Source organism: Sturnira hondurensis, unplaced genomic scaffold (genome assembly GCF_014824575.4).
Source record: "Sturnira hondurensis isolate 20B ecotype Veracruz unplaced genomic scaffold, ASM1482457v3 Scaffold0024400, whole genome shotgun sequence".
NCBI lineage: Eukaryota > Metazoa > Chordata > Mammalia > Chiroptera > Phyllostomidae > Sturnira > Sturnira hondurensis.
Genome location: NW_028097031.1, coordinates 4,974,277 through 4,998,480, shown reverse-complemented (window position 1 = coordinate 4,998,480; position 24,204 = coordinate 4,974,277). Strand labels below are relative to the sequence as shown.

The 24,204-nt window shown below is 59.5% G+C and overlaps 1 protein-coding gene across 1 annotated transcript in view; it reads left to right on the top strand.

The window, feature by feature from the left end:
• The window catches only part of DHX29 (DExH-box helicase 29), a 36,293-nt gene extending 19,425 nt beyond the window's left edge, over positions 1-16,868 (top strand). Inside the window, exons 13-27 of the mRNA XM_037038544.1 lie at positions 808-984; positions 1,551-1,691; positions 2,700-2,844; positions 3,001-3,118; positions 3,784-3,868; positions 5,440-5,528; positions 6,619-6,747; positions 6,839-6,914; positions 7,585-7,809; positions 9,215-9,351; positions 9,755-9,848; positions 11,559-11,861; positions 12,821-12,952; positions 13,811-13,907; positions 16,227-16,868. Coding sequence (XP_036894439.1) covers positions 808-984; positions 1,551-1,691; positions 2,700-2,844; positions 3,001-3,118; positions 3,784-3,868; positions 5,440-5,528; positions 6,619-6,747; positions 6,839-6,914; positions 7,585-7,809; positions 9,215-9,351; positions 9,755-9,848; positions 11,559-11,861; positions 12,821-12,952; positions 13,811-13,907; positions 16,227-16,282 — 2,004 coding nt within the window. The 3' untranslated portion in view covers positions 16,283-16,868. The remainder of the gene's footprint in view (positions 1-807; positions 985-1,550; positions 1,692-2,699; positions 2,845-3,000; positions 3,119-3,783; positions 3,869-5,439; positions 5,529-6,618; positions 6,748-6,838; positions 6,915-7,584; positions 7,810-9,214; positions 9,352-9,754; positions 9,849-11,558; positions 11,862-12,820; positions 12,953-13,810; positions 13,908-16,226) is intronic.
• Positions 16,869-24,204: the final 7,336 nt, after the last annotated feature.

Genomic DNA, 24,204 nt, shown 5'->3' with positions numbered 1-24,204 from the left:
CCTGTCTCTGGCTCCCCGCCCCCACCCGGCCGGCGTCGCACTCCCTGACCCTCACCACTGTGATGTGGCCTGGCCTGGGTTCTGTGGCCACTTTCTCCTCTCATCCCGTTCCCTCCTCCTTTTATTCAAAGACGCCTCCGGTTCTCAGCACAATGGCGGTTTCTCCCTCGGCCTCCTCAATCCCAGAAGCACCCCCCTTTGGGTGCAGTCTCACACCACCCTGGGCAGTGTCCTTGTCCCAGACAGGCACTGGCACCGGGAGGGCTGCAGGCGTTGTCACCCCAGTGTGGAGTGCAGCACCAACGCTCCCTGCGTACTGGGCTCCGTTGCAGGGGCTTTTGCTCAGCCCTGTGGGTCTGTCACAGCCACGCAGGAAGTCTGCCCTCTTGTGTCCTCACCTCCCGGAAACAGAAACAGACCCCGTTTCCTGAAGCCACACCGCAAGTGGCCAGCAAAGGAGTGGACCCAAGTGATTGAGCCCCGAGCCCCAGCGCTTGCCCCCTGTCCCCATCCCTCCAGCCAAGCCAGCGAGTAGACCACTTCCTCTCACAGTTCCTGATGCGCCTCGGCTCCACGGGCCGCCTCTGGGCACGGGAGCGCAGTGGGGCAGAGATGGCGGGGCGGAGCTTGGGGAGGCCAGCCGGCAGAGGGTTCTGGAGATCAGCCGCATTCTAGACAGCCAGCTTCTCCCCCCCTCCGCATGCACAGTACTGAAATCTCAGTCAACTTTCCGACATGCCTGTCTGGTCATTTCAGACTTCCGCCAGGCCTTACAGATGCTGAAGGTTTGCGTTCCCTGTTTCCTAGGTTCACGAGAGAAGTGTCCAGTCGGACTTCTTACTGGTCATCCTGAAGGAGATTCTGCAGAAGCGCTCTGACCTGCACCTGATCCTGATGAGCGCCACTGTGGACAGTGACAAGTTCTCCACGTACTTCACGCACTGCCCCGTCCTCAGAATTTCAGGAAGAAGTTACCCCGTCGAGGTGAGTGTTCCCACAGCACGTGTGCGAGCAGAACTTGTGTGCCCCCCGGGGAACAGCCCAGCAGGGGGCCCGTGGCCAGGGTGGGAGGGACAGAAGTGTGTGCCTACGGGTGCAAGGCCACAGAGAGGGCCACGGGGCCCTCGGAGGCAGTGCTGCTGCCCTGGCTCAGGGAGGATTCTGCCGAGAGACACAGAGCAGGAAGCAGCAGCGCTCTGGGCAGACAGCCAGGCACCCGAGGGCGGCGGCTGGCAGCAGGGGCTCCCTCTGCGCCCGCCTCTCTCGGCGAGGCGTGGCTGTGCAGTGTCCTTTCTGCTGTGCGGTTCTTCCTCAGTTTTCACACGTCCAACACAGACGCCATGACATCGCTTGTCCTGAGACCTCCAGGGACAGACTCATCCTTATCAGCAAAGCTCTGCATTTTCAAATAATGCAGATAAAGTTTTTTTCATAATATTCTGAAGTAGTGTTTGGTGACATTCGAGAGTTAAGAATCCCCTTGTTCTCTTTAAAATGGTATTTGCTGATATGAATGTGAGTTCACCATTTGCATGCCTTATTCTATGCAGGTTTTTTATCTGGAAGACATAATAGAAGAAACGGGTTTTGTTCTGGAGAAAGACTCTGAATATTGTCAGAAATATCTGGAGGAAGAAGAAGAAATAACCATTCATGTCACCAGCAGAGGAGGGGGAACGCAGAAGTGTCAGGTAAACAGGACCCCTTGCAGGACGGCCGACGGCGCCCTCCAGCGCTGGGCTGCCGTGAGTCTGAGAGCCGCGCTGGCGCAGGGGGCGCGCGTGCAGCTGGTAGGCGGGGGTGGACCTGACAAAGGGCCCCTTTGAAGGTCAGCCTGGGCTCTGGTGTCTCGTCGTCTTGGACTTCTGGGCCGCAGAGGTGCACATCCAGAATCAGGGACCGTGAGAGGGAAGGGAGAGGCGGCCTCGGCGGGGGAGGAGTGGGTTTGTGAGGATGCCCTCTGCGTTACCCGGGCCCCTCCAGAGGTCAGGGCACGGCAGGCGCCAGCACCGGCCGGCAGCTCCCAGCGGCCTCTGCCCGCCATGTGCCCACCTCAGCCCTGCAGGGAGCTGCCCCGGGCGGCGCAGTGCTGGCTAGAGAGCCCGTTTCCAGTGTGTTTTCAGAAAGGGCACAAAGCTGGGTTGTCCCGCGTTTCAGCCAGTGGCCCTGTGCCCGGCACAATTCTTCCTGTCATGTGTGGGTCCAGTCTGAGGGGAGCCCACAGGTGCTTTGTCCTCTAAGCAAGCAGGTAGGCTGAGAAAGCAGGAGACCGAAGCCTGTCCCCGACACTTGAGGGGCAGAAATCAGAAGCTAAAGGAAGACTTCAGAAAATCAGAGGCGCCCCAAAGGGTGGCTGGACTCAGCCACCGCAGTGAGGCCCAGACAGGAGGGGGCAGTTGCTACCCCGGTCAGCAGCGCCGCCTCGGCCTCCTGCTCTCCAGCTGCCTCCGCGCAGCGTGCGCAGTGTCTGCCGCCTCCCGTTCTTGGGCCTTGCACGTCGAGATGAGAACTTCGTCCTGCTTAGGGATGGGATGAAATTGAGGCACAGGGGAGAGGTGAACTTCCGTTCTGTTTCCCACTGTGAGACATTGTATTCTTGCTGTTTTAACAAAGTAAACTGGTGGCAATGAGAACTTTCCCCTCCTTGGTCTTATAAAAGCACTTACTATTCCGTCTTTCTTTGACTGTGTTCCTGTTAGGAGTACATCCCGACTCAGACGGAAGCAGGTGCGGATTTAAGTCCCTGTTACCAGAAGTACAGCAGCCGCACTCAGCACGCTCTTCTCCACATGAACCCTCAGAAGGTCAACCTGGACCTCGTCGCGGACCTTCTTGCGCACTTAGGTGCGTGTCGCCTCTCTCGCGTCTCAGTCGGCTCTGATGGGACTTCCTGTTGGTGGGCGGAGTTTTGGTAATGTGGGCGGAGTTTTGTTAATGCGGCCTGTGCTGTGCCTTGTCTGTCTGCTTACTTTGAGTGGCACGTCCTTTCTGACATTGCAGAGAGAAGCCCCCGGTTCCAAAACACTGAAGGGGCGGTGTTGATCTTCTTACCCGGCCTCGCTCACATCCAGCAGTTGTATGACCTCCTGTCCACCGACAGGAGGTTTTCTTCCGAGCGGTAACTGCAGATCTGAGTGCTTATATTCCTGGTGGTTTTAAAGGACAAACAGGTTTCATACATGAAAACTCTTTGAAAAAAAAGATGTTATTTTTTTATTTGTAGAAAAAGGGGGAAGGGAGGGAGAAAGATAGGGAGAGAAACATAAGTGCATGGTTGCCCCTTGTGTGCCCCCCAGCAGGAACCCTGCCTGCAACCCAGGCATGTGCCCTGACTGGAAATCAAACTGGCAACCCTTCCCTTCGCAGACCGGTGCTCAATCCACTGAACCACGCCGGCCAGGGCTGTTGCGTTTTTTTCATGTAATGAAGCAGAGAGAGTCCTGTGGGTGAGAGCAGGATGGTGACTCCTCCCCAGCCCACTGGGTGTGCAAACCCACACACACCGAGTGGGCAGCGTGCCTGCTCCGTGCTTTGTTACACTGGACAGCAGCCGTTGTCCCGAAACCCAGTGAACCCTCTACTCCATGTAATGCACATCGAACTTCTTTCTTGTCAATGACGTATGGGGAGTCACTGCATCGTTGTCAGAACTTTTGTGTGTGTTTAAAATTTTTCATGATAAAAAATGTTCAGATTGTTTTCTATTTGCCAATACATTTTGTGATTCTTTGCAGTGTGCTCTAAAGAAAAACTTTTGCTAAGAACTGTCGTTTTAACTTTCAGATATAAAGTGATAGCCCTGCATTCCATTCTTTCAACCCAAGATCAAGCCGCAGCGTTCACACTCCCGCCTCCAGGCGTCAGGAAGGTAAAGTTCAGTGCAGCCCGTTGTGGGTGACCTGTCCGAGAAGGTCGGGGGGAGGCACCGGGACTGGCCCTCAGAGGCAGTTACCGATGGAAGTGGCCCAGTGACGGCAGCGGTGCTGCGGCTTGGCACACGCAGAGGCGAGCCCAGCATTAGGTTACAGCGTTTGGCCACTGACGCCTTATCCGAGGGACGGAACTTTTAGGAGGAATGTCGTGATTGTTGCTTGTGAAAACAACATCTTGGCTTGTCCCGAGCAGGCACTGGAAGGGATGCTGGGGGTAAGGAGCTGCTGGAGTCCAGGTGGAGGCCTTTGTTGTCCGGGCTGCTGGCCCTTACCCCTGATGTTTTGTTCTTTGTGATGGTAACACACAGACTGGTAGGTTGGGGGCAGTGCCTCTGGTTTCGAACCTCTGTCAGTGGGGAAAATGGCACAGCGCAGGAGCCTTGGAGACACGGCGCTCCCAGACAGAGCCCGGGCTTTCCTGCAGGGGCTGGCCCACACCCGAGCGGCTGCCCGTCTGTGGCCCTGGGCAACCCAGTCCCCTTGGTCTTCCTCTTCCTCAGGGGCAGGGCCCTGGGGCCCCTGGAGCTCTCAGAGCACAGTTAGAAAACCGCTGGTCTGTGTGGCTTCTCGACCTTTTTGCACTCTGCCTGGGCCACTATTAGGGGGCCTGGCTAGAGTTAGGAAATGATGTTTTTGTTGTAATAAAAATTTTTAACTTTATGCCCTGGCTGGTGTAGCTCAGTGGATTGAGCGCGGGCCTGTGAACCAAACAACCATGGTTCTATTCCCAGTCGGCACATGCCTGGGTTGCGGGCCAGATCCCAGCAGGGGACACACAAGAGGCATCCATACATTGATTTTCTCTCCCTCTCTCCTTTCCTTCCCCTCTAAAGATAAATAAATAAAATGTTAAAAAAAATTTGTAACTTTGCCCTGGCTGGTGTAGCTCAGTGGATTGAGCGCGGGCCTGCAAACCAGAGGATCGCAGTTCGATTCCCAGTCAGGGCACATGCCTGGGTTGCAGGCTGGTTCCCTGCAGGCCAACTCCCAGCAGGGGACACATGAAAGGCAACCATACATTGATATTTCTCTCCCTCTCTCCTTCCTCTCTGAAGATAAATAAATAAAATCTTTAAAAATTAAAAAAAAAAAAGAATGGGAAAAAAAATTTGTAACTTTAACCAGCAAGCCAAGGTGATGAAACTAATTAGAACAAATTAAAATTACACAGCAATACCGAGTGGATTGTGAATTTTTGTGAACATTGAAATTCACTTTTTTATCCTCACATGAGGACATGCTTATTGGTTTTAGAGAGTGGAGGGGGTGGGGGGAGAGGACCGTCGAGGTGAGAGAGAAGCACTGGGCGGTTGCCTTCTGGACGTGCCCCAACCGGGGACCAAACCCACGACCCAAGCGTGCGCCAAGCCCCCAGCCCGCTGAGCCGCACCGGCCGGGCCTGACATCCACGCTCTAGGCTCACCGACTCGAGCTCAGTGAGTGGTCCTCGTGGCAGCGTGTTGCTGGGAGTCACTCCCTAAACGCTTCCCCTTCTCTTCGCCTCCAGGTCGTTCTCGCCACAAACATCGCAGAGACTGGCATCACCATTCCAGACGTGGTGTTTGTGGTCGACACTGGCAGGACCAAGGAGAATAAGTGAGTTTGACTTTCCCGGGTCAGGGCGTCTTTAACCAGGAAAGCCTGTGGGGCTCTCGAATTTCTAGGGGAAGTTGCAGATTTGGTGAGGGGATGTTCAAATATCCTGGTTCTGCCCAGAGCAGAGCTGCAGGGAATTCGAAGTGTGGAGCCTCGCGTTGCCGCCGCTCCCCCGTCAGCGGCCCGTGGGCCTCTGCTCCCAGACAAGCATTCCCGAGAGAATGTTCAGAGCCTTTTTGTACTACGTTGGTCTGTGAAGTAAATCGCTTCACAAAAGCATTGTTTTGAGATTATAAAAACGAGTATGGGTTTTGGAATTCCAGTTAGAGTTGAATCTTTGATCTATAAGCTTAGGCAAGTAACACAGCGTAACCCCCGGTCGTGACCGTCAGCCTCCCCACATGTAGATGAGGAGGGCGAGCATTTCGGGACAGGAAGCGCCCGGGCAGGCACCGGACAGTGGGTCGCTGAGCTGAGCCTCCGCCAAGGAGGCCGCGCCTGCAGCTGTTTGCACATCCGTGCCGCGCAGTCGGCCGGGGCCACATGGCCGTCTGCACTGTCTGCACACACCGCGCCGCCCCCAGCAGTGCGGGGCCGGAGCACTCTCTGGAAGGGAGCACAGGTTCCCGCGCACAGCGGACCCTGGGTGTCAGCGGCGCAGCTTCTGAGGGGGCCTGCCAGGGCTCTGCTGCGTCCTGTGACGAGAGCGGCGAGCTGTGGTGGCCACAGCGGCACTTCTCGGGACTCGAGGAGTTCCCGCTGCAGAGCTGGTAGACGTTCCACCGAGATCAGGAAGGTGCCACGGTCAGACTAGCGTGGGAGGCTGAGGTGGACAGGTTTTCTTTCCCCTTGGGCCCGAGCTTTTAACCTGGTAGTGTGCGAGTCGGCGTGCGAGTGGGTGTGAGAGTCGCGTGCGAGTGGGTGTGCAGTGCTTGCTGAGTTCTCCAGGTGTGAACCACGGTTTGGGAAACGCTGCTCCACGATGGCAGTGGGCTTTTTTCAGTTACCGTCAACCTGATCTCGGGTCAAAGGCCCCAGCTCTTCTGGAGGCTGAGTCAAGTGGGTGACGCTTTCCCCGCCTGTCTCTCAGGTACCACGAGAGCAGTCAGATGAGCTCCTTGGTGGAGACGTTCGTCAGTAAGGCCAGCGCGCTGCAGCGCCAGGGCCGGGCCGGCCGGGTCCGCGACGGGGTCTGCTTCCGGATGTACACGAGGGAGAGGTACGGCGCGGCGCCGGGCGTGAGGACCCGCGGGCAGTGCGGCGTGGTGGCCAAGGACGCGAGTGACGTTTGCTGCCGTTTGGTTTTTCAGGTTTGAAGGCTTCATGGACTACTCTGTCCCTGAAATCTTGCGTGTGCCTCTGGAGGAATTGTGTCTTCATATCATGGTAACACCTCTGGAAGGAGGATGAGTTTCTTATTCTTCACCCGCCTCGAGAAAACAAGATTAAGACCCGAACTTACCTCATATTGCTCCGGATGTTCAAGCCTTTTAGGGAGTCGCTGTGAATGAGTGGCCTCCCCACCCCACTGTGCTGCGGTCCCGACTCAGGCTCCCGTGCTCCCAGGGCAGCACACGCCTCAGTCCCACACTGGCCATTCTCAGCCGGGGGTGTCCTTGTGCACCGAGACAGGGGCTCTGTCTGCAGGCATCTCTCGGGTGGGGTTAGAGAGGCTGCCAAACCTCGTGCAGTGCCCCGCACAGCCCCCCAGACGTCAGGTGTCTGGCCCACGGAAACCACCAGCTGACACTGGGACACCCTGGCCCAGTCGAGGGCTCTGCAGTCAGAACGACCCGCCACGCCCTTCAGTTCTCAGGTTTTCTCACCGTAGAAATCGGGTACAGAGGCTGAGCCTGTGGACTGGAGGCCCCCCCAACCCCGTCCACCCCTAACACTCCGCACAGGGCACACGCGCGCGCACACACTGCCAGTGAAGGGAGAGGCAGAGGGCCCAGACGCTCACCTCCCCGCGCGGAGTGCTGCCGGAGAGCGCGGAGACGCCTCGGCCGGCCTTCCCCGCGGAGATGCTGACGCGGCCGCTCCCTTCTGTCTGCAGAGCTGCCGCCTTGGCTCTCCCGAGGATTTCCTCTCCAAGGCCTTGGACCCTCCTCAGCCTCAAGTAATCAGCAACGCGATGCATTTGCTCCGAAAAATTGGAGCTTGTGAACCAAATGAGCCCAAGCTGACTCCCCTGGGCCAGCACCTTGCGGGGTTGCCCGTGAACGTCAAGATCGGCAAGATGCTCATCTTCGGGGCCATATTTGGTTGCCTGGACCCCGTGGTAAGAGCAGGGTGCTGCCGTGCTGCACCTGACAGTCCACTCTGGCTGAGAAATTCCCAAGTTTGGGAATAACCTTTGACTTTTCATTCAGTTCTCCAACTAACTAGAATGTACTAACATTAATGAGAAGTTTTGAATGGCTAACTTTATATCCAGGAAAGTATATTGTCCACTTAGGTGGGCTGCGGGTGCTGTTGTGTAGGCTGTGGGCTTGGCTTGTCTGGATGTTGCTGTGAGACGTCCCACGGGCAGTGTGTGTTTGGCTGAAGGGGCAGTAGACCGCTGGTTCCCAGCCTTTCTCCTCTCGTGGCACGCAGACTAATTGCTGAAGTTCTGTGTCACACCAAGAAGCCCGTTTTTGCTGACCCGGCAAAAAACGGTGTAATTTTGACTCCTTTGCACTGGGTGGCTGTTGAATTGGCTGCTGTCATTTTTTGTGTGACGGTCGATGGGAGAGAGGTCAGTGCCCAGACCGGACAGGCGGTGCTGTGCGTTCTGTCTGTTCTTGCAGCGCACCGGGCGGACACTGCCGCGGTGGGCTGCTCTTGGGCAGCTCGGTGCCCACAGACCCGCCTGTGCAGAACCAAACAGGCTCTTCCTCCTGCCTCTCGGGGTCAGTCTCTGCTTTCGTTCAGCCACAAGGACTCCAGCTGCAGATCTAAAATTCCTAAAGGCCGGCAAGCGCCAGCCATTCCGCTTCTCAGGGCGTCTCAGATTCACCAGGCTCCCTGCCTCCGCCAGACTCTCTGGGCCCCCGCCTCAGCCGGGCCACGGCAGCTCCCCGGCACTGCCACGCCGTGGCCCCTCCTGGGACAGCCAGTTGAGGCTGCTACGGAAGCCGGATAGGGAGTGCGACTCTCTCGGGTCTCTCTTTCTCTAGCATTAGAAATAGATCCTGCCCTGGCTGGTGTGGCTCAGTGGATTGAGCCTGTGAAGCCAGGGGTCGCTGGTTCGATTCCCAGTCAGGGCACATGCAAGTACAGCGTGGGGCAAGAGTAGGTTTACAGTTGTGAGTATGTGAGACAATTTATTCTTGCACTGTCATTCATTCAGCATTGCATTGTTTTTCACCGAACAACTGAAAGGCTGCTTCTGCCCACCCCGCATCGAAATCGAAGAGCATTGCAGGCCGTGGGGTGCGGCGGGCATTGCGGTGTTGGAGCGAGTGCCCTGGGCGGACCGCTGGTCACTCCCTTAGTCCCGTTTGTCTCTCAGAGACAGTGTGAACACAGAGTGGTGTGTTTCCTAAATTCCCTAAAGTGACACTAAAGGTTCCAAATTGGAATGGACGTGCGCTTGCTCTCGCGAAGCGTGGGACTACCGAAGGCGGCAGCACGCGGCCCCAGAGCGCGGCAGTTCCGTGGTGTGCCCTCTTTGACCACAGACCCCTGGGTTCTCTGCGCAGGCGACGCTCGCCGCGGTCATGACGGAGAAGTCTCCCTTCACCACCCCGATCGGGCGGAAAGAGGAGGCGGACCTGGCCAAGGCGGCGCTGGCCGTGGCGGACTCCGACCACCTGACCATCTACAAGGCGTACCTGGGGTAAAGTGAGGGTCAGGGCCGCCAGGCCGGGGCTGCTCGGTGCTTCAACACGCGTCCTTGACTTTCTTGATTTAAGCTCCTAACTAAGTTGCAGACTTGTTTTTAGTTGGCTCATCTTTCAAGGCATAACTAATTGTACTGCAGACTCATAGTTTAATGACACTTTCTAAAGCTTAAGAGCAATGTATTTGTGTGTTACGTGTGTATTACGTGACGTTAATTTTCTGCAATACATAAACAGAAAAATTATGCATTGTGGTTGAATTCTAAAAAACAGTCGGTAGCCCCTACTAGCAGACCACCCTCCTTGTACGTGATGGTAACTTAGCACATGCTCGGGGGCCTCTGAGGAAGGGAGTTTGCCCAGAGCGCAGGCGGGACTGGCGTCACGGTGTCTCTGCAGGTGGAAGAAAGCGCGGCAGGAAGGCGGCTACCGCTCCGAGATGGCGTATTGCCGGAGGCACTTTCTCAGCCGGACCGCGCTGCTGACGCTGGAGGTGAGTTGCAGGACAGCCGCCCCACTCGGGCCACCAGGCCGAGGGGTGGGTGGGTCCTGAGGAAGGGGGACCTGGGCTGGTGTAGATGCTTTTCCTGTCAGTGTCGGGGCGCCAGGGCGCAGTTCTGCAGGGAGGTCGGGGCGGGTGCTGGACTCTCCCTTTCCCCAGCAGTTCCCGCCACGAGTGGACCCCGAGCATTGCCACAGGGGGCAATTGACAACGTGACCGTTGTCTTCTATAAAGTCATGATGACCCTAGCGACTTCAATGTATCTGATGGGTTCCCATGCTCTGTGGCTGTTTCTTCATCCCCAAACTGTCACCTCTGGACAGTGAGAGCCGCTCTGGGTTCCCCCAAGCCCTTCCCACACGGTCTGAGTAGTCTGGCGCTGCCTTGTTCTGGGAGTGACCGCCCGCCAGTGGGAGCTGCCTTGGCATCCAGTGGAAGGACGGTGCTGGGAAAGCCAGGCTCCTCCGCAGGCCGGCGTCCTGTGGTTCTTGGCCCATGGGGCTCGGTGTCGAGCGCGGCCAGGTGACATGAGTGGCCTGAGGTGAGGGGTCTGTCTCACATCCGTCCTCTTCCTGTGCTCACGTCCTAAACCATTCAAAGCACTCTCCCTGGATAATTCAGCCCATTCCTTCTTGTGACCTAGCGTCACGCCAGGACGACAGCAGGGACCGCTCTAGGGGACCAGGCCTCCTCCTTCCCGAAGCAGGCGGGGGGGTGGACCGAAGAAAAGCCCCCTCAGGCCGTTGACTGGGACCCCACCACACTCCTTTGCTGCCCCCCACCCCGCGCCGCCCCCCTCCTTCCCAGAGCCTTTCCTGGCCTCCCGCTGCCTGTCTTCCCAGCCCTGTGTTGTGGCCACAGCCGTCTGTCGGTCTTTCCTCCCCCGAAACCCAGGTCCCAGGCCGCCTAAGCCCCCAACCAGACACCTAAGGGAAATCCTAAATGTAAACATTGCCGAGTCACTGCCTGCGTCCTGTTTGCTGTGAAGAACGCTCATCCTTCCTGTAGAGTTTTAGCTGGTTTGCCACCGAAAGCAGGAGAAGGTTTTCGGTCCCAGTTTGCATTTCATTTGTTTCACTGAGTGTGTGGGGTGACGTTGGTTAATAGGGCCGTGTGGGTTCATGCGTTCTGTGATACATCAGACGTGCTTTGCACTGTGCCCGCCCCCCAAAGTCAGCTCGTCTTCCATCGCGGTACATTCGTCCCCCTTTCCTGACCTAGGTGACAGTGTTGGGGTAAATGAAGTCGCTGTCAGTTAACTTTCTCAAAGTTCTTTAGGAAACCAAGGCGAGACTCCTAGAGACACGTGAGGGAGGCCCTGCAGTCTCCGCCCGGCCCCTCTGGCCTCTCCCCAGCTCTGCTCTGAGGGCGGCTCAGCGGTGGGAGCTGCAGGGGGAGGCGGCTGCCTGGGGACCGTGCTGAGCGACAGTGCGCTCGGCCACATTCTTGTCGCTCTCCCACTGCAGACAGCTGCGTGTTTCTGACACCCAGCGGCTCGGGGTGGCGGAAGCAGGTGACGCGTTAGTCCCTAGCTTCCCGGGGTCCTTGTCCTCCCTAATTTAATCAGGGTTGTGGTGACGTGGGTGATTGCTTGGCATCACCCAGTTTTGACAGGAGACAGTGATGCAAATCGGAAGGCCATTTGGCAGTTTCTCTCTTTTCATCAGTTTTGGCCTTGTCTCTTTCTCCCTCGACCCCTAGGACGTAAAGCAGGAGCTGATAAAGCTGGTGAGGGCGGCGGGGTTCTCACCGTCCACATCTGCTGGTGGCTGGGAAGGCGGCAAGGCGGTCCAGGCCCTTTCCTTCCAAGAGATCGCCCTTCTGAAAGCTGTCCTGGCCGCCGGGCTCTACGACAACGTGGGGAGGATAATCTGTGCGAAATCGGTCGATGTCACGGAGAGACTGGCCTGCGTCGTGGAGACCGCTCAGGGCAAAGCGCAAGTGCACCCTTCCTCAGTGAACCGGGCCCTGCAGACCCATGGCTGGCTCTTGTACCAGGAGAAGGTGAGGCGCCCCTCCTCCCCACAGCGCTCGGGTGGGGCTCCAGAGCCTGTCCCCACTCGGCCAGCGGGGCGGCTGGTTCTGAAATCGAGTGGCTCATTTCTGCTCACACTCGTGCCCGGGATGCACATGGTCTCTCGGTGGAAAACAGCCCGTATTCATCGATGAACACAAAGGGTTCTGTGGGGACCGCCACCACCCGCTGCACTCGAAGTGGAGAGAAGGCAGCAGAGACGCCATCCGGTGGTGTGTCACTTCCCCAGGGTCTCGCTGAGGCCCTCCCTCAGCAGGGAAGGGCCCTCACAGCTGCGTTCCCAAAGAAGGGGTTTTGGGAGACCTCTGTGTCATGGGGCACGGTGTGAGTCCTGGTGTTGCCCTGAGATGATGTCACACCGCACGTTTACAGGTCACAGCTAGGACAGTCACCCAAGTCAGCTTGTTAGGGTATCAGGGACCTGTGATTTCAGCCCCACCTACCATCACATGTAAATGTAAAACGGGAAGTTCCCGACCAACGGCCACCACTGGACACTGGCCCGGACACCGGAACCCGTGAAACTGTAGCGTAGTTCTCGTCTGCGCTAATCAATGCAGCGTCAGCAGCGTGAAGGTGCTTGTCAGTCTTATACGGGCTCAAGGTGTGGGGCGGCGTGCGTGGAAAACGACACAGCGATCAGTAAGCAGCGACACAGGAGTGGGCTCCGTGCTGCGCCGCCCACCACTGCAGACCCGCCTCTGCCCACGCCGTGTGGCCCAGCACTCCGGCAGGCCTTCAAAGTGCCTTTGGAGATCAGGAACCCACCAGGCGGTGGCAGCAGCGCACGCAGGGGGCTGTGCACACGCGGCGTTACAGCACTCAGGCCGCCTGTGCCGAGTCTCGGGGACGCGCGCGTGACCCTGATGCACGCGTCTCTTCCGCGTTCGCGCTGTGACGGTTTGTTTCCTTGGTCGTTCCCACGCAGGTGCGGTACGCCAGGGTGCACCTGAGAGAGACCACGCTGATCTCCCCATTCCCTGTGCTGCTCTTCGGCGGCGACATAGAGGTCCAGCACCGGGAGCGCCTGCTGTCCGTGGATGGCTGGATCTACTTTCAGGTGCGCGCCGCCACTGAACTCCCACTCCCAGTGTGGCTGGGAGACTTCTAAAAACGTTTTGGCATGTGTATCACTTTTCCCTGTTATTTGCCTTGAAGTAGATTATTGTATCTTGCCTGTGTGGTCTTAAATCTGTTAAATTTGAAAATCAAGCCACATGGCTGTCCAGACCACGCTCGCTCCCAGTGACAGTGGCCACTGGCTGCGCGGAGCTGCCTCAGCAGTGCGGCCTCCTTTCTGTAGTGGGGCTGCGGGCTCAGTGAGAAGTGGCTCTCCTGGGTCACACCACCGCTCCTGGTGAGACCAGGAGGACAGTCTGACCCGAGGACGGCCTGACCCTCAGAGCCATGCTCGTCCATGCCTGCGTGTTGCCGGAAACTCTGGGAAAGCTAGGCTGGCCTCTGCCACCAGCCAGGAGGCTTCCCCTGCAAGCCTGTCACCACCGACCTGAGCGCAGCAGGCACGTGTCACCCAGGGAGCCCCAGGTGGCTGTCTGTCCAGGCCAGGGGCAGGAAAGACATTTCCAGTGCAGTTCACAATGAAGCTGAGGCGGTGGCAGCGTCCTGTCGCTGGGCCACACCGCTCTCGCGTTTTCTGCAAATCGCTGAATGGTGCACCTACGATGAGCACCTTTTTATGGCTGTAAACGGTGCCTCGGTGATGCTGTTTTTAAATACGTGGTCAAATTCGTGGATTCTTAGTAAGGAAATTGAGGTTGGTGTAGCTCAGCTACAGGAAGGAGCTTGCCTGTGTTCTCCCATAATGCCCTGGGCCAAAGCCAAGGTTCGAGGACCTAGATCCATGGCGCTCGCTCACATGCCCGAAGCAGCTGCCTCCACCGCCCGCTTCTCTCCACAGGCCCCTGTGAAGATAGCCGTCATTTTCAAGCAGCTCCGAGTTCTCATCGATTCTGTCCTCAAGAAAAAGCTTGAAAACCCCAAGATGTCCCTTGAAAGTAAGTGTCTGACCTAACGTCGGTAGGAGCAGCACACTTTGCAGTGTCAGAGTGCGCCCGGAAACACTGGGGTCCGAAGGTCCAGGCGGTTAAAACTGTGTCGCTAAAATGTGTCCAGTGCTGACTCCCATCAGACCCACAGACAGTTGCTCGCAGCCACACAGTGCTGCTAAGACCCCCGTAGCTCATTCAGCCCCCGACCCTCACCTCTGCGTGCCTGGCCATTCCATGGAACACGGGGGTGGAACTGAGCTCGGCAGGCTGTTCTGCTTGTCAGTACACTGGCAAACCAGGAGTGTGGTTACTGGAAACCGTAGGAACGAGGGACCTTCGGGAGGCTCCCGGCCCGCCCCCTGCCCCGCCCCGCCCTCCTCACAGGTGTGGAGCCCTGAGTCCATGGAGCCAGCGCAGCAGCCTCCCGCAGATCGCGGCAGGCGCTGCGGTTCCTGTGCGCCTGGCACAGGGCCCCGGACTGGCCAGGCATGAGGGGATCCTTAGGGGGTCCCAGCAGCTGTGAAGATACACGGTCCGAAGACCCCCCAGAATACACGGGGTCTGCTTCCTGGGAGGCCTGGGGCCCCGCAGGTTTCTGGTCCGATCTGAAACGTGCCCCCCCCCCCCGCCCCGCTTGCATTCTGAGTGACATCACGGCGGCAAACTGGCAGCTTTCCGGGTGGACCCCCCCCACTCGGGACGTGGTCGGTGTGTCTTCACGCTCTGAGCTAACGTGCGTCTCTGCTCCTTGCGAACGGGGAGGCCTGTCTAAAGGCTTGACCCAGGTCCGGTGCTCAGGAGAGGGGTTATTCCCTAGACTCCCCCTCGCTTCGCACCAGGGAGCACCTGCCTCTGGGTTTTCTGCTTTTAGGGGCTTTAAGAGCTGACTGGTAACTGTCCCGGCGGTTCTCACTGCCGAGCGGGTGGCGGGGCAGATGATTGAGGGCCGTGTAGTTCTCCTGGCTTTTGGAAACCAGACGCCATCGCTGTCCGCGCGGCTGTCCCTCAGGGAGCTTTGTGCGCCATCGCTGTCCGCGCGGCTGTCCCTCAGGGAGCTTTGTGCGTCACAGCCCGGCCTCAGCAAAGGTCGGGTGGGGCCTCCACCTCCCGTGGAGACAGGTGAATCGTAAAAGAATTCAGTGTTTCCCTTTGCTGGTGGGAGGGAGCAGGGCTTACCCGAGATGAAGCACGGCTTCTGGCTGGGGAGGGAGTCTGCCGTGCACTGCGCCCTGCCCTCCTGGGCTTTATAGGGAGAAAAGCTGGGGCATAACTAATGCCAAGCTTTTGAAAAAGAAGTAGCTAAAGCCCCTCTTGGCTGGTTGCTCTGCTCCTCCTCCGGTAAAAATCGCCGTTCTCCTTAGACCTGCAGCTACTCCTCGGGCAGCAGCTACTCCAGGGCAGCTGGGAGGTTTGTCTCCCCCAGGAGCATCCGGCCACACGCCATGGTTCGAGTCCCCACTGCACCCAGTCAGCCCTGCAGCCTCTTAGTCCTGCCGCCCTGTTATCACAGTGTCCGGGGAGTGGTTAGGAGGTCACAGTGTTGGGGCAGCTGTCAACAACACCTCCTGGGCAAGCAGCGGCTTCTGTGGTCTGTCTCTGTGATGACCGGATGTGGCTCCATTGTTGTGGGGCGAGACTGTCTCCTCGCATTGACACCTCTGTGAGCCCCCTTCCCGGGAAGCCCTTCCCTCTTCCGCTCCCATCTGCTTCCTCCCCAATAGACGAGGAGAGTGGCAACGTTCCCCTGGGTGGAGGGAGAGAGTGGTGACAGTCCCCTGGACGGTCCCTCCTGGGGAGTCCAGGCTCTCTGAGGAGCCCACCCAGCCTTCAGAGCAGCTGCACCTGCATAGGTGGGAAGTTAGCAGGCTCTCGTACAGGGATTTTTGATAAGTGACTCCTCACAAAGGGCGAACAGTCGCATCTTCTCTTGGGGCCTTCTCCTGCACTTTGCCAAAGTCGGTGTGTGACTGTAGCAGCAGTTAAAGCGGTATTTGTAGGGCAGTGGTTTTCACCTGGTGCACGGCAGAGACTTGAAACCCTGGCAACACCTGGCTGCGGAGTTGGGGGCACGGACCTCCTTTCCTTTAGACGGCCGAATGAAATGACAGCCACCCACACCACGGATGTCTGGGGTGGACACATCAAAGTTATTCCTGTTTTTTTGTCAGGTCAGCAAACACATTTTTTGGTGTGAGGCAGAATTTTTGTCATCAGTGTTGGTTCTGCTTTAATTTAAACGAGTGTTTTAACGAAGCGTGCCTGTTGTTTACAGACGTGCACACTGGGAAATGAGCTGTTGATGGATTGCTTTTCTCTCCCATGCAGATGACAAGATCCTGCAGCTCATAACAGAGCTGATTAAGACAGAGAATAGCCACTGAGCCTGACACTCAGGGCCCCCTGCTTTGGAAATACAGATGAAGGCACAGTTGTGAACTCACGTGACAGCAGGTTGTCCCCGTTAAGTCTCTCCCGTCCTGACAGTGACGGCACGGGCTGGAGCAGAGGCAGCGGGGGGCGCGCCCTCGTTCCGCACACGTGATGTCCCACTTCCCCTCCAGTGACGATGTCACTCGGTGCGTCTGCCGCTGCGCTCACAACAAGCCCCTGGGGGCCACCCGCTGTGTGCGCCCCTTCGTGCCTTACGGGTGGAGCTGCTCTGGGGTGTCTGTGACTTGGTGTCGAGAGTCCCCGTGCACCCCCAGCACACCCTCCAGCGCCAGCCCCACGTGCCTGCAGAGTTGGCACCCCCGATGCAGAGAGAAAGTGGCCCCAGACCAACCGTAGTCAGACTTCTGTGAGTGGGCACAGCGGCAGAGGTCGGCCCCCCAGCACTCGGCCCCCCGTCCACGTCTGAGCAGCTACTCGAGTCCTCAGCAACAGGCCTGAGCCCAAAGGCGCCTGCGCCCTGTAGGTGGCAGCGCCACCTGGGAGCACATAGTAGGTACTCAGTATTTCTTGATGAATAAAAAAGTTTTATTACCTACTTCATTTCTATGTGGAAGTAGAATTTGGAAACTGGTGGGCGTACACACACTCTGCATTTTATTGAAGAATGGAGTTATTTGCCGCAAGCCACAGTCTGGGGGAACTAAGCGGGTCCTGTTCACTCGCAGTCCCAGTGGGCACCCAGTGGGCAGCTCCGCAGCTCGGGTAGGGCGTGTGCCAGGGAAGGGCGTGTGCCAGGGAAGGGCGTGTGCCAGGGAAGGGCGTGTGCCAGGGAAGGGCGTGTGCCAGGGAAGGGCCGAGGGTGTGGAAAGTGAGGGGGTGGACCTGAGACTAGCTGGTTAGGGGGGACGCCTGCCTGGGAGAGAAGGACGTCCACGGGGTGCACCGCAGCAGGAGGAGCAAGGCCAGCGGGAACAGGGAGTCGTGGCAGCGTGTTCGGTGCCCGTCCCTGTCTCTGCTCCTGGCTGTGAGCTCTCGGCGGGGACAGACATCTCCCCGTGTATTTTTCTCCATGGTGTCCCAACGTTTCCTTCCCTCATTGCTGTTCGTGACACTTACCCCAAGTTTTTCCCCTTTGCCCCCTCCACCCACCTCCACCCTGCCAAGCGTGTGTGTGGGTCATTCACGCGTGTTCTTTGGTCCCTTCCCTTCTTCCTATCCTTACCAACCCATCATTCCTGAACCAAGGCCAGCAGGCTCCTGGAACACACTTTGCAGAAAGGGACGTGTCTCGTTGGACACACAGCTCCCTGGGGTGCTCCACAGAGTGAAGGCCAGGTCGCGGTGGACGGGGAGCTGCCGCTGTTAGAAGTCATGAGTGTGACAGTCGTGTCGTGGACTCTTTCAGTCTCCTGTGTATCTGTGTGCACCACACACTGCTTGTGGTCAGGCAGATGGCCAGTGACAGGGGACCCTGGGGTGGGTGGTCTCATCCCTGGGGGCAGAAGCAAAGGCAACCTGTTCCTTCCAGTCCTGGGCAGGAGGGAGCCCCCGTGGGTCTGCCCCACTGACCCTCCTGAGCACGGGGCTGCTGCAGGACTCCAAAGACGGCTTCCTGCCGATGGGAAGCGGCGTGGCTCGGCCCTGGCCTCGGTGGGAGCGGTTTGGCCAGGCCCATGCAGAACTCGAGGCGCTGACCGCCACTGATTTGAGCCGTGAAGGATGGCTGTGAGGATGAAGAGTACATTAGGGACCCAGACCGTGCGTGTGGTCCTAACTTCGTCAATAAATAGTGCACATAGAAACACAGACACAGTGTGATGTGCATAGATACACAGGAGACTGAAGAGCACACAGCAAACGCCAGGGGTTTCTGTAGGAAACTGCTCTCTTCACCATGGAGTTTCTCTAACTCCATCACAACAAGCAGGCACCGCTTCTCCGCTCAGGAATATACAGTGAAAGCTACTCATTGGAAAGTGCGGGGCCGACTCGGCAGCAGTGCTGGTGGATGACCTCCCAGAACCGGGGCGTGGGGCCGGCTGCCTCCCGGGCGAGCGGGGCGTGTTCTCTGACTGCTGCTTCGGGGCATGATTTTCACGGGGCGTGTCAGGCCCGAGTTGACGTTGCAGCGCAGGATGCAGGGGCGCGTAGGGTGCAGGGGCGCACAGGGTCGGAGCAAACCGTGCTCCGGACACACCTCCCTTGGGGTTTCCTCGAGCTGCAGAGAAACAGCGGGTAGAAGGAAACATGCGCACCCACAGGCTGTGGTGCTCGGGGAAACCGGAAACGGGCTTCGTCCCCAGGTGCCAGGAAGCATCGCCCCCGACCCTCCTTCCACAGCCAGCCTCACCCCGTGGGCCCCGACCCAGCCATCCATCCATTCACTTCAGCCCGCACCGGGAGCTGGAAGCAGCCGGTAGGCAGCACCCCCGCCTGCTGCCTGTGGGTGCTCCCAGAGCCTCAGGCCCCGGTGCCTCTGCTCACAAACGCAGAGAAGTGCGTGACAAGGCGGCCTCCCTTTGTGAGTTTGGTGTGGGGGTTCTTTTACGGCGGACGGAAGGTGCTCGAGGAAGCAAGGACAGACCGGTCTGCCCTGTCCGCCAGCAGCTTCTCCTCGCATGGGGTGGGGAGTCCACTGTGTGCCCTCAGGGCACCCCAGATGACCGCTTCAGGACAATGTGACGGCCTCGGTGGGACCGCCGCCCCACCTGAAGTTGCTGCTCCCCAAACGGTGGTGTGGGGTTTTAAGCAACCTTTCACAAAAAGGCCCTCCCTGGGGGAGTGGAGGTGCACAGCAGGGAAAGAGGGACTGAGGATGGTTTGGCTGTGAGCAGCAGGAAGCTAGCCCTGGCCCCAGTCGAGGGCGGCCCGGCGGTCCCTCTCCCAGCCAGCACACTGCCAAGTCTCTGCACAGACCTGGGGCGTGGCTGGGGGTTCAGCGCCCCACCTCCCACCGCCAGCTCTGTGTGAGAAGGGGCCGTGCGCGTCTCATCCACCCTGCAGAGCTGGGCGATGCCCAGCACTTAGTAGGTGCTTGCTGAAGAGCAGACGTGGCAGGGCAGAGACAGACAAGCACAGCATTCGGGACGGCCACATTCCGGTCCCGGGAGAGCTCCATGACAGCGTCCCAGCGTGTATTGTCTGCTCTGCTGCCTCGGGTGGGATGGAGGTTCGCAGGGCAGCGGAAGGTGCAGAGCGGGGTGCGCTTTTCAGCTTTTCGTCAGCCGGGAGTCGGGCAGAAGAGCGGAAGAGCGGCAGCAGCTTCCCTCCCGCCCAGGCCGGCCTGCTCCTCGGGCTCCCCCGCCACGAGGCTGCCGGGCAGCAGACTGGCCAGGCCTCTGTGTCCAGCACTCGCACCCTCTCAGCACCTCCTCAGTGGGGGCCGATCCCCAACATCACACAGCCTGCTCGGCACAGTGCCGATCAATGGCCTGTGTCCTCTGGCCAGAGGCTCTGCTCCCCGTTTTCCCCACCCCCGGTGCTAGGTCAGCCTGCACCTCCAGGCTCATGAGGCAGCTCTGCCTGCCCTGCCACACCCCACGCAGAGCTATGGGGTTCCTCACAGGAAGTGCAGCCACCCTGGCCCCACGGCTCCTCCGCCTGGGGCCCGGAGACTCAGCCTTCCTTTAGCGTTCAGCCAGTGCAGGGCCACTCTCCCTGTGAGTCCCGCAGCCGCAAAGTGGGGACAGTGCCCGTGCCTGCCTCTCAGGGCGCAGGCACTGATGAAAGGCTGCAGTAAGAGTGCGACCTTGAGAAGCCGAAGAACTTGGGGGAGGCCAGCAACCCAAGGTCCTACCTGCCCTGCTCCCATGACCTCTCTGACGCTCAGCTCCTGCCCCCCATGAGGTGTGCTGCCTGAGTCTGGCAGTCTGGCCACCTCTGCACCCTGCCGGGCTGCCTTCCAGCCGGTGTTGGTCCACGTGGCCGACGCCCCACATCCTAGAGCTCTGTGCTCCAATCTTCCCAGTGGACCTTCTCTACCCCAGCCGCCCCCTTCAGCAGCCGGCCCGCATCCCAGTAGCAGCCCAGTCTTGTGTGTGGCTCCTGTGCTGCCACCTGGAGTGGGTCCACGGAGGCGGGGTATTCGTCCGCTCTGGTCACTGCGTCCCAAGTCCCAAAGCAAGTCTCCCACAGGAAGAGGCGTGGCCTTGCCCCCCCCCCCGCCCCGAGTGGCCAGGCCCTGTTGCACTCTGCCCACTCCTTTCCAATGTCCATGCAAGACAGTTATCTACTCTTCTCGGGCCTCACCCAGGTGCCCTGCTTTCTATAGGACAAACGCCCCAAACAAGTCTGAGGGCACGAGTGAATGTCAATGCTGCACATGTTACACCTGCAGGCCAGGAGGTCTGTCCTCACCCAACCCCTCTGGGTCTACAAGGAGGGGGGCTGCCCCTGCAAGGGGCCACAAGAGAGGGGGCATTGCCACAACCCACCCCAGTCCAGGGAGACCCTCCCAGGCACCCCGAGACAGAGCCCTGGGGCCTGAGCTGTCTCATCGCCGTGCCCCCGGCTGCTGTGGTTTTCCTCTGTCCCACTGCGAGCCGGACCCTGGAGGGCAGGTGGCGGCTGGGGACGCCCACCCCCATGTCACATCTCCCTTCCAACCTTGGAACGGAGCGCAGCGTCTGAACGCGACAGACGCACAAACTCCACTGGGGGAAAACGCCTTGTGGTTCCCCCAGGGGGCGCTCATCGGCAGGGCCGCACCTCCAGGTCGGCAGCTCCAAGACCCGCCTCGGGTCCCAGAGGGAGTCCGTGGACCGGCGCAGGAGTAGCGGCCTCCTGCCTCCTTACTACTGGAAACACTCACGGACACGCGCGTCGGATGTGTGACACGTGGCCTGTTTCGTATGTCAACAAACTGAATGACACAGGCTATTTTTCCCAGCCAGCCTGGGTGGCAGAGACACACGCCTCAGCTTGAGTGAAGCACAGGGGCGAACTCACCCTGAGCACACCTCGCGCCTCATGCGACCCTCGGCAATTTTACAGAGTCCTCTCACCACCACGCTCTTTAAAGAAAGATTTTGTTTATTTCAGAGCGATGGGGAAGGGAGGGAGAAAGAGAGGGAGTGAAACATCACTGTGTGGTTGCCCCTAGCACACCCCACACTGGGGACCTGGCCCGCAACCCAGGCATGTGCCCTGACTGGGAATCAAACCGGCGATGCTTTGGTTTGCAAGCCTGTACTCAATCCACTGAGCTACACCAGCCAGGGCCACCCCACTTTTTTAACACTAGGAAAACCTGCTCAAGTTTGTGGAGCTGGGGTGCTGCGCGGCCTCCTACCCATGTGGATTCGAACCCACAGGGCTTGACTCCAGAGGGGCGCACCTGAACTGTCGCTGCCTGCTACAACCTGCGCCGGGCAAGCCGCCACAGGTGGGTGTGAGCCTGGAGGAAAGGCACATGTGTGGGCGAGGGGAGAAGCTGTGTGTGTGTGTGTGTGTGTGTGTGAGTGTGTCTACGGACGGAGGTGAACGGGCAGGTAGGCAGGTGTGGACACTGATGGACATTTACATGTGAAACAAAGGTCAGGCTTTAAAAATGCTGAAAACTCCTGCCTTTTGTTTACTAAATACCAGCAATATGTGTCTGACTTCAAACACCTTAATTTCTTCTCAGTTTGGGCACTTAAATACATCAATAGAAAACGGCGTCTTTAGCGAAGGTAACTTTTAGCGACAGTCAAGCCTGCGTTTAAGGGTCATCTGAGGCGGGAACAAAGCTGTCCTCAGCCAGGTGGCAACCCGCTTGTTTCGTTCGCTAGGAAAGGGGCTGCTGCGAAGGCACCGTCCCTCTCCAGCCCCAGCCTGGGGCTGGGCAGGCTGCCGGGTGCTCTTCGCTGAAGCCGAGGTGCCCACCCGGGAACACAACACAGGGTGGGACGCAAGGCCACCTCGGGCCCGCGGTGCTCACGCCCATGCAGACATCATGCCCCGCGCCTGAGAAGCAGCCAGGCCGAGGGCTAGGCTGCTCTCAGTGCAGAAGCCCGGTTTAATTAGGTTTGGCATTTGAAAAGTATTTTGGGGTTTACCCACTGCCTTCAGGGTGCACCGGGCCCAGGGCCCAGAGAGATTAGAAAACAAATTAATTTTAAAGACCCTTCTTAGGGAAACTAAAAAGCCCTTAACTTGGACCGTACTGCTCATACCACAAATACTGCACCCCGGTGGCCCCCGCTGTGCCCCTCCAGCCCCTTTCGCCGTGATGGGCACAGAAGTCTTTCTGCCTTCCTCCCCCCTCCCCCAGGGCGTGTTTGCGGATTTGAGGGAGAGAGAAACAGTGACTGGTTGCCTCTCGCGTGCGCCCCGGCTGGGCCCTAAGTGCGCTGGCCGGGAATCAAACCCGCCGCCTTCCGCTGTAAGAGACAGCGCTCCAACCAACTGCACTACCCCGCCCGGGCACACTCGTCTTCTAAACGAGGGACAGACCAGCCCTCACCTTGGTCTGGCCTCTCCCGTGGCTCTAGGTCAAGTCTAAACATTCACGGAAGCGGGAAGCAGACCCCGCTCTGCGTGATCGCGCTGAGGCAGGAGCGCCGCTGGCGAGCAGGGAGCCAGGCCGGCGAAGTCTGCCTTCGCTGTCGTTGTGGCCCTGGGCGCGGTACTTGGCCTCTCTGTGCCTCAGTTTCCTTTTCTGTAAATGAGGACGATCCGGAATCAACCGGCTTAGACAGTCAGGGAGCAGAGCACACAGAGTCCACCACACAGCACCGGGCCCACAGCGAGTTCTGCGTGAGCGTGGGTATCGTCTCCCCGCCTCCGCCCGCCCGCCCGCCCCCTCCGTGCCGGCTCCAGCCCTGCTGCGTCGGGCAGGCCCCAGACCCGCGCCCCCCCCCCCCCCATCCTGTTCCTCTCCTGGGAACACTCGCATCCCCAAGCCCCGCTCCCAGTCAGCTCGGCCCGCCCTGGGGTGGGCGTGGGGGGCGTCTGTCCACCGCAGGCCGGGAGCCCCCACCGTAGCTGCCAGCTGCCCGCGGCTCGGGGGCCGGGTGAATACGAGCGCCGGTAAACAGCCACGAATCTGCGGTACGAGCGCGCCCCGTGCCGTCTTCGGGCCGTCCTGCAGGTTCCTTCGTTCTCGACCTGACGCTGGAATTTCGCCGACGTCCTGAGCTGGCCTTGCGGGCGCCGCCGCCGGGAGGTGCCTCTCCCTGCCCCGCGCACTTCAGCACCGGCGGCTGTGGCGCCTGCTCCGTCCCGCCGGCGCGCAGCTCCGAGCACGGACCAGACGCGGCCTTCCGCGAGCACGGGCGCGCCCCGGAGACCCCGCGGGCGGTCGGGAGCGGCGACCTTCGCAGGTGCGCGGCCCGGTCTGCAGTCTGTGGAGCGAAACAGCTTCGAGGCGCCGCCGAGCGCAGCGCAAAGAAGCGCGGCGCGAGCGTCCGGGAAAACGGCGCGGTCGGGCCCGCGGGCGGGCGCCCCCTGCCGGGGGCTCGCTCCGACCCCGGGCACCGCGGGACCACGGCGCCGCTCTGCGGGCTCCAGTGCCCCGGCGTTGCTGATGCCCCCAAACAGCTGCAAAGCACCCCCCGCTGGTTCACGTCCTAGGAGGCCTGGGTGTCGCCCCCAAGGCACTGGCTCGCGCATGTCGCAGACTAGGAAAAGAGCCTGGGGAGACCCGCCGCGGGGGCGACGTTTCCCTTGACTCCGGACTCTTTCCGCTGCACCGTTGGGCCAGCGGGGCTGACACGGGAACCCGGATCCCTGGGCGTTTCTCCTCGAGGGTGTCTGATGTCTGCCCCACGGCCCCCCAGATTCCAGGGCTCCCGCCGCGACGGTGCCCCGGGCAGCCTGAGAGGAGACGGGGTTCTGGCACCTGCGCTCTGGCATGCAGGTGATTCTCCGCGCACCCCTCCCGTCACAAATCGCACCCTGGGGACTGAAGGCTCTGCTCAGATTTGCAGGG